This window comes from Ictalurus punctatus, chromosome 17 (genome assembly GCF_001660625.3).
Source record: "Ictalurus punctatus breed USDA103 chromosome 17, Coco_2.0, whole genome shotgun sequence".
NCBI classification, from domain to species: Eukaryota; Metazoa; Chordata; class Actinopteri; order Siluriformes; family Ictaluridae; genus Ictalurus; species Ictalurus punctatus.
In genome coordinates, this window is record NC_030432.2 from 17,468,395 (window position 1) to 17,486,211 (window position 17,817).

At 37.3% G+C, this 17,817-nt stretch overlaps 1 protein-coding gene across 7 annotated transcripts in view; it reads right to left on the reverse strand.

The window, feature by feature from the left end:
• Positions 1-11,930, reverse strand: part of LOC108277878 (sialoadhesin) — an 18,754-nt gene extending 6,824 nt beyond the window's left edge. For 5 of the 7 annotated variants that reach the window (XM_053687191.1, XM_053687190.1, XM_053687189.1 and 2 more), the window contains exons 1-6: positions 11,828-11,930; positions 4,590-4,648; positions 4,111-4,485; positions 1,498-1,791; positions 1,075-1,174; positions 758-796 (exon numbers count right to left, since the gene is read on the reverse strand). In XM_053687191.1, the coding sequence (XP_053543166.1) occupies positions 758-796; positions 1,075-1,174; positions 1,498-1,791; positions 4,111-4,485; positions 4,590-4,635 (854 nt within the window). In that variant the 5' untranslated portion in view covers positions 4,636-4,648; positions 11,828-11,930. Of the gene's footprint in view, positions 1-757; positions 797-925; positions 982-1,074; positions 1,175-1,497; positions 1,792-4,110; positions 4,486-4,589; positions 4,649-5,811; positions 5,837-11,827 lie in introns of those variants that run through there. The other 2 variants (XM_053687194.1, XM_053687193.1) reach the window with 2 other exon arrangements.
• Positions 11,931-17,817: the final 5,887 nt, after the last annotated feature.

Here is a 17,817-nt window from a genome sequence, read left to right on the forward strand (position 1 = left end):
TTTATCCATATCTAAGTCTATAATACTGGTTTGTAATAGTTTCCCATTATTGTTGAAAATATTGCTCTTAGAATGAACTATTGCAAAGACAAATACGAATGCATAACTATATAAGGGCTAAAATGTCATCAATCCTTTTTAATTATTAAATTTTTTGTCTAGTGGCCATTTAAAGTTACCACATGCTTTGTACAAGTGTAAAGAATGAGTCAATTTTATATCAGCTGTCACTGTATATTGTGTAAAGCATGTAAAATTATATATATATATATATATAATATATATATATATATATATATATATATATATATATATATATATATATATATATATATATATATATATATATAGTTGGATTTTATTAATATAAACTTTGAAAAAGATCAGCTACATAAGCTTTTAGCACACAAACTTATACAACGTCTACATAGTGCGTAGCTGTGAAAATGACAGGAAATTAAAAGGCATGTGGGTATTTTCAACAGCAGCATACCGAAAAGGAGAAAACCACAATCTACCCCTTTTCTTGGAAATAAATGCTCACTGCTAATTTCGTTTACTTAAAATCTCTGTTACTGAAAATTAATGTATCCGTTTTTTTTCACCAGAGCCAGTATATCAGTGCTACAGTAGCAATGAAATCACAAACAGTAAAAACTATTAACAGCTTAATTATTTCCTTAGCCAAGCCACCAAACTATATATATAAAAAAAAAAATAACACAATGGCCTAATGGTAATATTATTAATTACTTACCCATTTGGATTTCTAGATTGGAGCTCTTGGATCTGTCTCCTGATGGTTATAGATATATTAAAAAAAAATAATAAATTAGTCAACAAAGCATTACAGAGCGTGTGTGTGTGTGTGTGTGTGTGTGTGTGACTGGTGTCCAATGCAGGGTGTATTCCAGCCTCACACAATGTGTTCCGAAGATCGGTTCAGGATCCACCTTATCTCTGACCAGGATAAATCAATTACTGAAGATGAATGAATGAATGCCAATATTACCTTAAGATACATGAATTGCATAAATACAAGTAATACAACATTAATGCTTCATTCAGACTCACTTGTATCTCTTCGTCACAAAGAAACATGTTGTTCCAAATACAACGATGGTTCCGAGCACAGCAGCCACAGGAATAATGATGTGAAAGATATTTTGTTTACCTGAAAAAAGAGTTATAAAAGGCACAGAACTGTGACTTTATAGAAATTTTTATAGAAATATTTGCTTCAAATTATTTGCCTTTAATTCTATGATCATCATGCTAATGTGTATGTTTATTCATATAATCTATTTCATATTATGCGTTGTCGAGTGACTAGGCTATTTCTAAAGATGCTTTTTGGGGGGAACCCTGCCATTTGTATCAATGGTATTTTTGGGGTTAAACTGGTTGAATTATTCTTATACAATTCTTCAATCAGCTCAGAGGAGCCAACTGTAAGAAAATCATTATTTATGAAGGACACAACCTAACTGGTCTTACGTTTTATGAATATCTTCTTAGTGACTGCAGATTTCTTGTTGCCGTGGAAAGTGACAGTGCAGGTGATATCAGCGTGATCGTCTTCCTCTTTGGCAGTGAAGCTCAGGAGGGACTCCACCTCCCAAACTCCATAGCCATTATCCTTATAGGACAAACGGGGTTTAGGCTCTTGACGACTCCATTCAATAGTTGGGTGGTGTGTGGGACAGGTGTGTCTGACATAACACTTAAAGATGGCAATTGCTCCGTCCGTGAAAGATTCATCATGTTCCACTTTTGGCTGGTCAGGTTCAGCTGTATACCAAGTACAACAGAAAAGTTAGTACTATTAAATAAAATTATATCAATAACGTCAAAATTAAATTAATATGAGGATGATTCAAACTGCATTCAATGACATTAATTATCCCCACTCAGAAATTTGTATTTTATTAAAAGCAAGTGGAAGATGAACCCTTCACTCTAAGCGTATTGATAAGTGGCCCAGAGACAGTGTTCATATCAACTATAAGATAAATTTATGCTGTGTGAGTTTCTTTTAACCATTTATATTTTCCAGTATATTGTTTTTAGTTTTCTGATTCTAGAGTATCTTGATAAATACAGTATATTTGATCCTACTTCTTGAAGGTTAACCAAACATGTTAATATAGGATTTTCCAAAACATTTTCATGGAAGTGTATATATGCCATCAACTGCAGAATGTACAGTGCCATCTTTTTTTGTTAAAAAAAGATCACAAAAATACTCTGCTCTCAGGGATATCAAATAATTGCAAACACAAACACGGGTTTATAAAAAAATATTTAGTAAATATATGAATTCATATGAGAAAAATATATTTGAAGAATATTCCCATTGATATTTTACATTTTTTTAGTACACCTGGGTGACTACGAACTGGAAATTGCTCAACTATGACTTCCTGTTTCACAGGGGTATAAATATGAGGTAACACATAGGCCAAATTTCCTTAGTCATTCATAATAATGGGTAAGACCAAGGAATATAGCTGTGATGTGCAACAAAAGGTTGTTAAGCTTCACAGAATGGGAAGTGGCGATAATAAGAAAATAACACAAGCATTGAAAATGCCCGTTTCCACCAGCAGGGCAATAATTAAGAAGTTCCAGTCAACTGGAAATGTTTTGAATCAACCTGGAAGAGGACGTGTGTCTATTTTGTCTCAACGCACTGTGAAGAGGACGGTTCGAGTGGCCAAAAACATCTCCAAGGATCACAGCTGGAGAATTGCAGATGTTAGTTGGGTCTTGGGGTCAGAAAGTCTCCAAAACTACAATCTGAAGTCACCTACATCACCACAAGTTGTTTGAAAGGGTTTCAAGAAGAAAGCCTCTACTCTCATCCAAAAACAGTCAAGTGTCTTCAGTTTGCCAGACACTACTGGACCTTCAAATGGGATCGGGTTCTATGGTCCGATGAAACCAAAATAGAGCTTTTTAACAATAATCACCAGAGGTAGTTTTGGTGCACACAGAGAGGTAGCCATATGGAAATTACCTCATGCCCACAGTTAAATATGGTGCTGGCTCTTTAATGTTTTGGGGCTGTTTTTTCTGACAGAGGACCTGGACATTTTGTTAGGATACATGGCATCATGGACCCCATCAAATATCAACAGATATTAAATGAAAGCCTGACTGCCTCTACCAGAAAGATTCAAATGGGCCGTGGTTGGATCTTCTAGCAGGACAATGATCCAAAACATACATCAAAATCAACACAGAAATGGTTTACTGACCACAAAATCAAGGTCCTGCCATGGCCATCCCAGTCCCCTGACTTGAAACCCATAGAAAACCTGTGGGGTGAACTGAAGAGGAGAGTCCACCAGCGTGGACCTCGAAATGTGAAGGATCTGGAGAGATTCTGTATGGAGGAATGGTCTTAGATTCTTTGCCATGTATTCTCCAACCTCATCAGGTATTATGGGCGAAGACTCAGAGCTGTTATCATGGCAAAGAGAGCTAGCACAAAGTTTTGGCTAAAACCGTGCCAATAATTGTTGCACACCTATATTTAACAAAGATATTTTTTGACAAACCTGTTTTTTGTTTGCAATTGTTTGATATTCATGAGAGCTGATTATGTTTGTGAATTTATATAATTAAATAATAAAGACAAGTTTTCACAGCATTATTGCTCATATTTAACAAGGGTGCCAATATTAGTGGATTAGTGCCAATATTCCTTTGTGGTCAAAGGAAGTGCAAGAAAAAGTCCTGCCCACAAAGGAATTCTTGTATTTTTAAAACTGAGGTGTGCCAGAACAAAATTAAAAAAAGAGATGCGTTCCTGCTGCTTCAGAGGTGTCATTCTTCTGCAAAATCTTGTCACTTCTTAGTGTCATATCTCAAGTTAACATTTACAGCTTTATAAACTTTATAAAAATAAATTGTTCCATCAGAACCCTAATAAAGTGCTTTATTCAAATTATTATTATTTTTGCCCATTCAGATTATAATGAAACTGTAAATTAATGTTTTATTAAAGGCAAGTGGAAGATGAACTCTTTACTCTAAGCCTATAAATAAATGGCACATAGACATTAAGAAAAATTGTAAAAGTGTAAATTTCGAAACCAAACTCACGCTTCATAGTGATGGTCACACACTTCTCCACAAAAGAAAATTTTTGGTCTGCTGGGAGTTCAGTTCTGAAACAGAATGGGCCGTCGTCATGGTCTTTCACATCATCGATCTCCAAGGAGCAGTTTTTCTCACTCAATCGGCCAATTAGCTTTGTGCGACCCTTGAAGTTGTCTCCAATCAAATGATGATCTTCATCATAAATGCGATCATTTCTGTCTGTCTGTTTGTGCCAGATTCCCTTTATCCGAGAGTCAGAAAATCGAGTGCCAGGGTAACTAAATTTACAAGGCAACACGACACAAGATGAGACCAGCGCCTCCACTGAAGAGACAACTTCTGCCTTCCACACATCCGAAAAAACAGAGGCAAAGATCGCTGTAGAAGATACATAGAGGGTTTTTTTTTATTACTTGCAATATTCAGTAATATCCAGAAATAAATGGAAATATCAGGTAACCCAAGTAAATGTTATTCTGTACCTTGAAGACAAATCCAGCAGAACAGTATTTTTGACTGTGGATCCATGCTGCAACTTAAACTGTTACAAAATCAACACATAACTAATGTCAGTAATAATTTAAAAATAACATAATAAATACTTTACTACATAATATAAATAACTTATACAGTATATGTAGTGACTACGCAACACAACCTTTGCTAGTAATTACTTATGTACAAAATGATAAAATATGAAAAGCAAATAAATCTGACACTGGAGTAGTTACATTTGTTACATATAAAGATATACACACATGCAGAATATATGTGGTTTAAACAAATTGCAACATAGCTTCACATACATTTATATTAGAGTGGGAAGTCCAGTTCATTAACACATCAAGACCAAAAACAGAAAATGAAAAGGACAGGCTTTTCATTCCAATTAAAAAATAAATAAATAAATCTTAAATCAAAGTAAATTTTTAAACATGTTTGGATGGATGGTCTTACTGTATAACAACAGCTGCAAATATGTGTTCATTTGTCATAATTGTGTTATCTTCTATTTTAGTTTTCATTTCTGCTTTTATAATCTTAAACATCTTTTTAACCTGACACATTCCTTGACACTGCGGACAACATAGAAATTTAAAACAAGGAAAGTAAAGCAATGGTGTTAGACAGTGTGGTTTGGGTTTGGACCATTTTTAAAACGAGGTTGTGTGGGTCAGACTCGGGCAGCTGTTCTTGAGTAAAAAATTTAAAAAACTGATTAAAGCACTAGTTCTGTTCACTTAAGAAAGGGCCACATCCTGTAGTCAGTGATCTATACTAAAGTGGGATAAACGTTTTCTTACTGAATCAAGAAGCATTTAGAGCTTTTTGAGTTTTATTTGTATAGAGATCCATTTCTAACAATATTAATCGCATTAAGCAAATTATTAGTATTCCTTAGGAGAAAGACAGGGCCGTGTACACATAGCCTATGTTTTGGTTATTTTATGCTCCGTTTATTCAGGCTTCAGAAAGTATTCCATGAGAAACTGTCTTGCAGTAGAAAGTGTAAAAGACTGCACTTGTCATATTAAACACTCCTAGAATGACTGTAAGCATGCACAAACCAAAACAGATAGGGCCTTCTTCAAATATGATGATAGTTAATCTCATAAAAATGCATTGCGTAAGGAATAACCCATGACAGACCACTTAAAATCGCTTAACCTGTGTTATATCAGTCATAAATAGTCCTTCACTTACCAGTCTCTCTTTATTTCTCTCTCTTGTGTGAAAACATGAGGGGGAAAACACTATGATGTAACTGAGAGACCAGGATTGTGGAAACTCCTCTGTCTGGGAAATTTACTAAACCTTACAAACAGGGGCGTCCTCCGAGCCTTTTACGGACCCTGTGTGTTTTCCGACAATGATTTTATCAGGACAATATGGAGCCCTACGGAGCCCCCTAAGGCACTAGTTCTGTTCACTTAAGAAAGGGCCACACCCTGTAGTCAGTGATCTATACTAAAGTGGGATAAAAGTTTGCTTATTTATTCAAGAAGCATTTAGATTTGTTGCTCTACATAAAGATGGCCTAGGCTATAAGAAGATTGCCAAGACCCTGACACTGAGCTGCAGCACAGTGGCCAAGACCATACAGCGGTTTAACAGGACAGGTTCCACTCAGAACAGGCCTCGCCATGGTTGACCAAAGAAGTTGAGTGCACGTGCTCAGCGTCATATCCAGAGGTTGTGTTTGGGAAATAGACGTATGATTGCTGCCAGCATTGCTGCAGAGGTTGAAGGGGTGGGGGGGGTCAGCCTGTCAGTGCTCAGACCGTACGCCACACACTGCATCAAATTGGTCTGCATGGCTGTCGTCCCAGAAGGAAGCCTCTTCTAAAGATGTTGCACAAGAAAGCCCGCAAACAGTTTGCTGAAGACAAGCAGATTAAGGACATGGATTACTGGAACCATGTCCTGTGGTCTGATGAGACCAAGATAAACTTATTTGGTTCAGATGTTGTCAAACGTGTGTGGCAGCAACCAGGTGAGGAGTAAAAATGCAAGTGTGTCTTGCCTACAGTCAACCATGTTGGTGGGAGTGTCATGGTCTGGGGCTGCATGAGTGCTGCCAGCACTGGGGAGCTACAGTTCATTGAGGGAACCATGAATGCCAACATGTACTGTGACATAGTGAAGCAGAGCATGATCAGTATGCAGTATTCCAGCATGATAACGACCCCAAACACACGTCCAAGATAACCACTGCCTTCCTAAGAAGCTGAGGGTGAAGGTAATGGACTGGCCAAGCATGTCTCCAGACCTAAACCCTATTGAGCATCTGTGGGGCATCCTCAAATGCCGGTGGAGGAGCACAAGGTCTCTAACATCCACCAGCTCTGTGATGTCATCATGGAGGAGTGATAGAGGACTCCAGTGGCAACCTGTGAAGCTCTAGTGAACTCCATGCCCAAGAGGGTCAAGGCAGTGCTGGAAAATGATGGTGGCCACACAAAATATTGACACACTGGGCCCAATTTGGACATTTTCACAGGGGTGTACTCGCTTTTGCTGCCAGAGGTTTAGACATTAATGGCTGTGTGTTGAGTTATTTTGAGAGGACAGCAAATTTACACTGTTACACAAGCTGTACACTCACTACTACTAAGTGTCATTTCTTCAGTGTTGTCACATGAAAAGATATAATCAAATATTTACAAAAATGTGAGGGGTGTACTTACTTTTGTGAGATACTGTATGTTTTGGCTATTTTATGCTCCATTTATTCAGGCTTCAGAAAGCACTCCATGAGAACTGTCTTGCAGTAGAAAGTGTCAAAGACTGCACTTGTCACATTAAACACTCATAGAATGACTATAAGCATGCAGAAACCAAAACAGAGATTCAACTATTGACTCTCTATGTTCTTAATCTCATAAAAATGCATTACGTAAGAAATAACCCATGAATGCCATTTGAGGAAAAATTCCTATAATTGATTCAGAATGCAGAATATGTGTGTATGTCACTAAAAACATTGAAACATTAACAATTCTGATTCAACTCAAGATTATTAAGCGCCAATGACAGCCAAAGCACAGTTAACCCTTTATCTCTCATAGGAGATCCCCTTTAGGAGAACTGTCCTACTCCCCAGCATAAAGTTTTGATTTGTTTTTCAACTGAGTCAGACCTGTCTGTTATTGCCTCAAATGCTGGGTCACCGCTCCAGTAGTTTAGAAAGTGCTGGGTCAAATGCCAGCTTGCCCGTGTTGCACTAGCGGCTCTGCTATAACGTAATTAAACATCAACGGAAGCTGTGGCTGTTCTTCATGGATGCCTGGGTTTACTTGATCCTGTTGAGAACTTGGAGGAAACGACTGACCTCCACTGTTTCCCATTCCATGTATCAGATGCTGTACAATTAAGGGTGAACAAATTTATTTTAATAGATTGAATTTCATTGTTAAAATCATATTTCTAATATGGTATAACTTACTATTTACTCACCAGCTCTGACATACAATAGAATTCTACCTTTATAACCATAGTCCATTATTTCCAAAGCTTAATTATTATTATCAGCATAATAATTATTATAAGGAAATATATAATATATATTTTATAGTATAGTGCTGTTGAATTCTCGAATCAGAAGGTGTTGATTAATTTTCAATAACAGCATGACTCTGAAAGTAGTTCTAGCTGCAACATAAGTGATAGATTGATATTAATGCGTTCATTTTAATAGGTTCCTATTTCTACAGTAACAGCTTATACACCTGTATTGCAGATATTCCACGTAATCTATGGCTAATAATAAACAGATTTTAAAAAGCATGTTGTTGTTTAACAAAGAAGAACTTATATCCGTTATGTTGAAGTTCGAAAAAATCCATAAGTTTCCCAGACAGAGTCTTCAGGACAGAGGAGTTTACACAATCCTGTTTTTTCAGTCACTTGACAAGCTGCTTTTTTATATATATTCACACAAGAGAGAAAAAGAAAGAGAAACTGGTGAGTGAACGACTATTTATGACTGATATGCAGCAACAGGGGCAATATGTGAGATAGCATTTGACCCAGCACTTTTCAAACTACTGGGGCAGTGACCCAACACTTGGTTGAAAAACCAATTAAAACTTCCAGTTCAGCTGGGGATTGGGACATTTCTCCTAAAGGGGATCTCCTATGAGAGACAAAGGGTTAACTGTGCTTTGACCCTCACTGGTGCTTAATAATCACATGTTGAATTAGTATCGGTAATGTTTCAATATTCTAAGTGACATACACACATATTCTGTATTTTGAATCAATTATACGCTCTAAAAAACACTGGGTGTGGCAGGGTAAGTGATTGGCTGTCTTACTGGCTCTGCTTGGGATATGGTTTCGGCAGACCAATAAGATGAGAGCTACCCGATTATTTAAGGACCCTTCTTTTGGTAAGCAGATGGGTGTCTTGGTGATTCCGAGTCCCTCGCGCCCCTGGCAGTTCCGGGGCCCACTTCCGTTCAGGCACGTTCAGGCACGTTCAGGCACGTTCAGGCACGTTCAGGCACGTTCAGGCACGTTCAGGCATTGTCACGGCGTAATGAGGTGAATACCTCAAGGCTAATTTGTTGTTTTTATAGTCTTAGAGCGGCGCTGGTGGCGCATGCATTGAGGCGAATTGGTGCTGGAGATCGCATAAAGTGATCGCAACATTTAGCCGGTGGCTGAATGATATGTGTGTATGTCGAGCCGGGTACCTGTGAGTAATCATACACCTTCGCGTCTGGTGTTTGTTCAATCTAATGGTAAGTACACCTCTCCCGTTTTCACATTGGGACTTGGTAGATTTAGGTTCACACTCTGATATTTGTGTTTAAGGTAAGAGTGCGGAGTTGAGCTAAGCCTTCTCTAAGACAAACTCCTAGCCGAAGACGCTACATGACGCTACTGCTGTTTTGCTTTATTGCTTCAATAACTGTTTTGCTTAGTGGGTTGTTTTGTTTCAGCAATTGCTTTGCATTAAATGGTTTTTGTTTAACAGTCATGTTCTCTGTTTGATTTGTTGTTTTGCTTTATGTACTGTTTTGCTTCATGGCTTTATGTATTTTGTTTTACTTTAGTTTTGGATGTATGTCTGGTTTGTTTTGTAACCACATATAGTAAGAGAGTGAGTAGTAAAATTAGTGTTTCCTAGCCTCAAACCTGTTTCAGGTTTGTTGTTCCACCTAACCACTTTACTACTGAGAGGGTGTATGTTGAGCCTTACTGTCTCCATGCTATAGTGGCCATAATTGTCATTTATTCTGTTTGCCATAATTCTGGTTCTGCTTGGGTGTTGTCAACTGCCTCCATTTCTTCTAGTGGTGTCAGTGGGCCTGGGTGTTTTAGCTACTGTACCAGTGTTTGTAATATTTGTCTTTCTGTGTCTTGTTGTTTAGTGTTTGTATAACTTTGGGTTAACTGGTGTCTTCTTTCTCTCGAGGAGCCAGTGAGTCTTGTTGGGACAGGGGAGGCTAGCTGCATTTACAGCTTGCTCAGTGTGCCAACACAACAACTTCCTTATGGTGTAGGTAGTGTGTGTGTGTGTGGTGTGGGTTTTTTTTATTTTGTTTTGTTTTTTTGTGTGACTTGCAGTGGGTTTGGGTGACTTCCCAAGTTGTAGCTGGCCTGCCTTGTCCCTGCCAAGCCTGGGCCTGGAGAAGTTCTTAGTTTTTAAAATGCTTGTTGTGCTTCAGGGGAAAGTGATTGATTTTTATATTTTCATGTCAAGTTTTAAATGATGCTTAAGTGTCATAATAAAATACAAATTTCTATATTCGTACTCGTCTCAGTCTCATGTCCCTTGCCCCGATTGGTGAAACTTATCCGTGTGCCTTTTGTTTGGGAGTATTTCCCTGCTTCTCCCCCAGGTGGTGTAGTTAGATTTACTGAATTTGGGATAAACGTTTTCTCTCCACTTAGGAATGCCACATTTCTGGTGTAGTTGGCAAGATAAACGTTTCCCTTCATATTGGAATATTGCCACACTGGGATAAAACCCAGATTGGGTTATTTTTAGCCCAGTGGCTGGGTAAATGTAGGACAGAACACATTTAACTAAACCATCAAATTGTGGTGTTAATTTTAACGCCGCAATTGGGTTGTTTTTCAACCCAAATGATTTAATTTTTACAAAAATTCCGGGTTAATTTTATTTTTACCCTTTGAAAATGTCACCTTTTAACAAATGTCAACATGGTGTCTCCTTAATTTATACACGAGGTGTTCAGAAATGTATTGCTAGGGCTGCTAAAGTGGTGTTTATATATAGACTTTGAAGAAAATTACTCATAAGTCATATTTAAGATGAAAACATCAGATTTTGATCAAAGGAGACAGTTAAAACATCCAAAAAACTGAGTAACCAACTTACAATCCAGTGCACGTTACAAATAATTAAGCCAACACTAATGATAACATGGTGCATTTAATGTCATGCAAACTGGACTGTAACATTTCTGCTTTTTCTAGTGTACAGTAATGGTTTTATGGATAAATATATTGATACAAACCTTCACCCAATCATGTGTTAATTTTTAACACACCTGCATGTCAAGGTGAAAGAGTGCTTATCATTGCATTGAAAATGCATCATTAGTGGTATTTCTATCATAACAATTATGAAAATTCACACATTAAATAGGAATTAATTAGATATATTTTATTTGTGTATTTGTATGTCTAGAGGCATTGATCCATGGATTAAACCTCAAAATGTGTTTTCAAACAAGTGAAATTCAAATAAAAGTATGGTGGATCTCAGTGTGCCACCGGAAACATCTGCTGTTCCTTCTGACCATAAACTCATTTATAGACGGTATTTAAAAAAAAAAAAAAAAAAAAAAATACTGTAAACTATATTTAGATCAGACATGGTTTTCTTTCAATATGCTTTAGACATTCCTAACACTTTCTGACAACCTTGAACAATTACATAACTTTCTTTACCATCATTGTGGCGGTAAAATTAAAGTCTGCTTGCTAAAGCAAATGGGCTTAAAACAACTGTATTCAAATTCACTCGCATGTTGCCCTCTTTAACTGTATCTTACATGTATAGCTTGTTAAAGAAAACATGATTGTGAACAGAAAATATTATATAAATAAACGATCGAATTAAACTCAATTTAATTTAATACACAAATTTGCATGCACAAAAATATGGTAAAATTACAGCAATACAAATATTGTTTAGAAAGCTATTATTAAATTTATATAAATAGAAGGAAAAACAACTTACATTTTGGTTGTTAAATGTAGAACAAGTATCTCGAGTGACAGACTGCCACTGCTCTTCAAATATATTGGCTTCTTTGTGGTAAAAGGAAGTGCATGCAGAAGTTCTGCCCACAAACCAAGTGTGTGTTGTTTTTTTTTAAAGCTGTGGCATGCACTTCTCAGAAAATCAGAGATGTAACTCCTCTGTGAAATCATATCACTGCTCAGTGTCATTTATCACTTTAACATATATTGGTGTATACAGTATACAAATGGGTGACATAAAGGAAGAAAAAAAAAGCCTTAGTAAAGTGTTAGGCCGCCATGAGCCACCAGAACAGATTTAGTGTGCCTTGTCATCAATGTTCTTTTTTTTTTCTTTTTTTTTTTGCTTTTATTTTATTTTTTACAAATAAAAAAACAAGAAATAGTCTGAACTATGTGTACTTTCAAACTCTTTCTTGACTAAAACATGACAAAGACATTATCAAACACAACATTAAACTATTAATTAATTATTAATATTAATTAACAACATTAATTAAAAAATATATTTGTAGCCCACACATGGAGGAGAAAAGAAACAGGAAGAAAAAATTCAGTCATGAAGAAATTCCCAATTTAATTGATGAATACAAAAAAATCAGTCACTGAAAGCAAATTAAATTCATTTTTCACAAACCGAAACAAATGTGAAATTTGGCAGGACATAACAAACAAAATAAATCCACATTATTCCCTGTCTTTTAAAGCACAAATGTGCATATATGTCGACATCATCATAAATATCCAAACAATGATGTCTGTCTCATAAAACATTTCGACGAACATACGGTTCATGGGTAAAGACATACTGTTGATTCAAGCTATACTGTATATACATGCCTTAGATAATGCCTATGAGGACCATGCTGGGATTTTTCCAAGTTGAAGTACTGTAGAACTCCTAAGCAGATCAGCAAAATTACTCTTGTATACTCTTTGCATGCCATCGTGATCTTTACCTGACAAAGCCATTCATAAAACGTATTTGACAGTTGGCCTAATTCTAAATCACCAGACACCAAAATGTACATCAGTTTTCTCTTGCTCCCACAACAAAATAAAAATGTTTAAACCTTAAGTAATGTAGACACGGAGGGTATGTACATTTCTCACACTACATTAAGGGTGGGGATCCTTATACATTGCATCCGGAAAGTATTCACAGCGCTTCACTTTTTCCACATTTTGTTATGTTACAGCCTTATTCCAAAATGGATTAAATCCATTATTTTCCTCAGAATTCTACAAAAAAAAAAGAAGTTTGTTTGAAATCTTTAAATTAAAAATTTTAAATAAAAAAACAAAAAAAGCATGTGTACACAAGTATTCACAGCCTTTGCTCAATACTTTTTTGAAGCACCTTTGGCACCAATTACAGCCTCAAGTCTTTTTGAGTATGATGCTACAAGCTTGGCACACCTATTTTTGGGCAGTTTCTCCCATTCTTCTTTGCAGGACCTCTCAAGCTCCATCAGGTTGGATGGGGAACATCGGTGCACAGCCATTTTCAGATCTCTCCAAAGATGTTCAATCGGGTTCAAGTCTGGGCTCTGGCTGGGCCACTCAAGGACATTCACAGAGTTGTCCTGTAGCCACTCCTCTGTTATCTTGACTGTGTGCTTAGGGTCATTGTCCTGTTGGAAGATGAACCTTTTCCCCAGTCTGAGGTCCAGAGCTCTCTGGAGCAGGTTTTTATCAAGAATGTCTCTGTACATTGCTGCATTCATCTTTCCCTCGATCCTGACTAGTCTCCCAGTTCCTGCTGCTGAAAAACATCCCCACAGCATGATGCTTCCACCACCATGCTTCACTGTAGGGATGGTATTGGCCAGGTGATGAGTGGTACCTGGTTTCCTCCAGATATGATGCTTGCCATTCAGGCCAAACAGTGCAATCTTTGTTTCATCAGACCAGATAATTTTGTTTCTCATGGTCTGAGAGTCCTTCAGGTGCCTTTTGGCAAACTCCAGGCGGGCTGTCATGTGCCTTTTACTCAGGAGTGGCTCCTGTCTGGCCACTCTACCATACAGACCTGATTGGTGGAGTGCTGCAGAGATGGTTGTTCTTCTGGAAGGTTCTCCTCTCTCCACAGAAAAACGCTGGAGCTCTGTCAGAGTGACCATCGGGTTTTTGGTCACCTCCCTGACAAAGGCCCTTCTCCCCCGATGGATGATGGCGGCCACTGTGCTCATTGGGACCTTTAATGCTGCAGAAATGTTTCTGTACCCTTAACCAGATCTGTGCCTCGATACAATCCTGTCTCGGAGGTCTACAGACAATTCCTTGGACTTCATGGCTTGGTTTGTGCTCTGACATGCATTGTTAACTGTGGGACCTTATATAGACAGGCGTGTGCCTTTCCAAATCACGTCCAATCAACTGAATTTACCACAGGACTCCAATCAAGTTGTAGAAACATCTCAAAGATGATCAGTGGAAACAGGATGCACCTGAGCTCAATTTTGAGTGTTATGGCAAAGGCTGTGAATACTTATGTACATGTGCTTTTTAAAAAAAATAAATAAATAAATGTGGAAAAAGTGAAGCATTGTGAATACTTTCCGGATGCACTGTAGACTGTGGAACAGAAATGTACTTAGTCTCCACCAATTTATTTCACATTGGAGTATAACCATTTTTCTTTTTTACCATTATGCACGAAACACCCGTTTCTTTTAAGACATCATCTTTAAATGTTTTTTCTACCTCCTAAAGAACCCACAGACTTAAGAAACAATCTTCAGAGTTGTTGACACCCTGCTCATGGGTTAAACAACAACTTCTTTACAATATCTTCATGAAGAAATTGTCAAACTAACATTTTGTTTTTTCTTGGAGTAGGAGTCAGGTCCTGTCTCATTTCAGCATGTCCTCTTGTTCGTGATATACACAGTATTCTTCTAGGGGCATTAAGAGCTCTCTCACGATTCTTTTAAAGAGCACTTTTAAATGTTTTACATTCAAAAGGGTTATGTTTAGAAGGTTTGTAAAAACTTTTTTTTTTTTTCTTTGGTAATATCGATGGTTTATTTGTTTTAGGGGCTTTATTTCAGTAAATGTTTATGCAAAGTCACGCCATTCTCCCAAAAACATAATCAACAATTGTTTTCATTCATTTCACAAGCAAATATTCTGCTCATATATGTTCACATTCAACCATCATGCTTTTCCTAACAATGTAGTTACACAAAACAAATCCCTCACACAGTAACACACACGTTTACCAATATTAACCATGTGATACTCTTTTTCTTACATCAGACGTATTTCACCTAAGCGATACTTAAGCTTCAAAATAAAACAATACCATAAAAGTACTTTCAGAAACAAACGTTCTCTTATACCACAAAAAGGTATACATTGTGTGTGATTAATACTGGGAGAAACACATTTCAGTCTCATTAACATAAACACATTTGTTGGAGTAGATCACCGACAATACACAAAACGCACACCACCAGGAAAGGAGGGACACAACCCAGACATACAGGTGTCAGAATGACCCACTGATACAGTCAATAGGGTTACCCCCACCCCTGGTCATAAATTAGGTTACCTACTGAACTCTCAGGGGAGCACAAAGGCTCATAAATCAGCACACTACTTTGATTGACAGTTTGACAGAAAGTGTATGATATAACTACTATGGCACAATCCGTTGTCACCCGGATGAGGATGGGTTCCCTTTTTCCTTGCCACCGTCACCTCTGACTTGCTCATTAGGGATAAATTTATAAATTTTACATTTATATCCTGAATTGATATATTTCTGTAAAGCTGCTTTGTGACAATGTCCATTTTTAAAAGTGCTATACACATTTACATTTATTTGAATTGGATAGCTACATGCAATGGAAATAAGCCTAATCGATTCAGTTTGTAATCAGATACTGACTATCGGCATGTTCGAGTGACATTTACCTCAGTGGATGATGCTGATGATGGATGATGCTGATTGCTCATTTTCCATTGAAAATCTTTTTTTTTTTCCCCTCCAGAATTTGGAGGGGAAAAAAAAAAAATTATATAAGGATTTATTTTCACGTTGTACCTGTCATTGAAATGTGTACAATTAAGACAACAGATTCACTCCCCTATATTTTTATACTATTTTTTTATACTATACCATATTTACTATTAGTAGTAGAAAATGTCAATTAACTTGACCATGTGGAGTGTTTTCAAATAGGGGGCTATGAAGTTTGTACCTTTTGTAATAAAATGGAGGAAGCAGGCACAGGCAGGAAGATGTACCCTTTTTCTTTTACTCTTTTTCTGAACCAACTGTACTACTGTACCTCTGCCATCTTGTGGCTGAATAATACCTCTGCAGACACAACATTTTGGGTACCTTGGCTCCTCTCTGTTTGTCAGTATATTCTTCACATTTCTGCTCCTTACATTTCTGTGTTGACAGGCAGGACATTCATTTTAACAAGCATCTTATGGCCACACAGGATTTCAAAAGCTGTAGCCCCTGTGGTAGCATGTGGTGTTGCCTGGAAATTATGCAGGAACTTTGTAACAGTCAATTTCCAAGGCTTCTTTTCCTGAACTGCAGAATGGACGCATTGTTTCAACACTCTATATTAAAGAAGCAACCTCAGCGACTGAGAAACTACAGAACCGCATGTCGGAAATGGAAAACCGTAATCATCGGAACAACCTTCGACTGGTTAATTTACCTGCGAATGCTGAGGGCAGCGATACAATCAAATTCATACAATGCCAACTCTCGGTTTGGTTTCCCTCTCTATACAGCAGAGGGCTGATCAAAATTGAGAGTGCTCACTGTGTTTACAGTGGTCAGGAGACTTCGTCAACGAGACGAAGAACCCTCATATTCATGATTCTGAGGTACAACAATCGACAGGTCATCATGAAGGCCTACACACAAGCAGGCACCAAGATTCTACATGGCCAGTCTCAGCTCCTGTTTTTCACTGAATACTCTGGCACGACCCTTCAACGGTGGACAGCTTCCTCGTCCTGCATTGCTTCACTCAAGCAGAAAGGCATGCAGCACTTTCTTTATCCTGCTAGCCCTTAAGGTACTGTACAACAATGGGACACATGTCTCCTCTTCCCATGAAGATGCCCAAAGCTTTCTTGATAACATGTGGTCTTATCCACTTACACCGACTAATTTGTATAATTTCCTCTTTGAGCATATTATATGAGTGAATTACATTTTATTTCTTGGAATGTACATGGTCTTAATCACCCCATTAAAAGGGTAAAATGTCTTGATTTTTTGTAAAAAAAAAAAAATAATAAATAAATAAATAAATAAATAAATAAATAATAATAATAATAATAATAATAATAATAATAATAATAATAATAATAATAATTAAATTAAATTAAAATTCCCACATTGTGAATGTGTATGTGAGTGTGCCCTGCGATGGACTGGCACCCTCTTCAGGGTGTACCCCACCTTGTGCCCGATGCTGCCTGGGATAGCCTCCAGGTTCCCCATGACCCTGAAAAAGGAGTAAGCAGTAGAAGATGGATGTATGGATGGAAAATTCTCACATTGCATTTAAACACAACAGGATGTGCCTAGATGTCAGAACAAATATCACAGGATAATTGCACTCATAGACCATAAACAAAGTCAAAGGAGTTCTACTTTTAGCTGACAGGAAGTTACATTTACAAGTGGATACATCTGGGCTATGGGGGTTGGGGTATTTTGTTATGCTGTAAGACTTTGAATACATTTAAATATAGCATATTGATATCTGCATATGGACCTAATGTTTTTGACCCAGCTTTTTTGATGATGATCTCCCAATAATTATTGGTGCAAACTTTAATCTTGCAGTGGACTGTGTGGGTAGATCTGGTGACAGTTTGCGTACTACTCAGCAGGCCACGTCATCTAAAATTTTCAAAACTTTTATAGCTGATCTAAATATTGTACAAAGTTGGTGAATTTTAAATCTCAATATAAGAGATTAT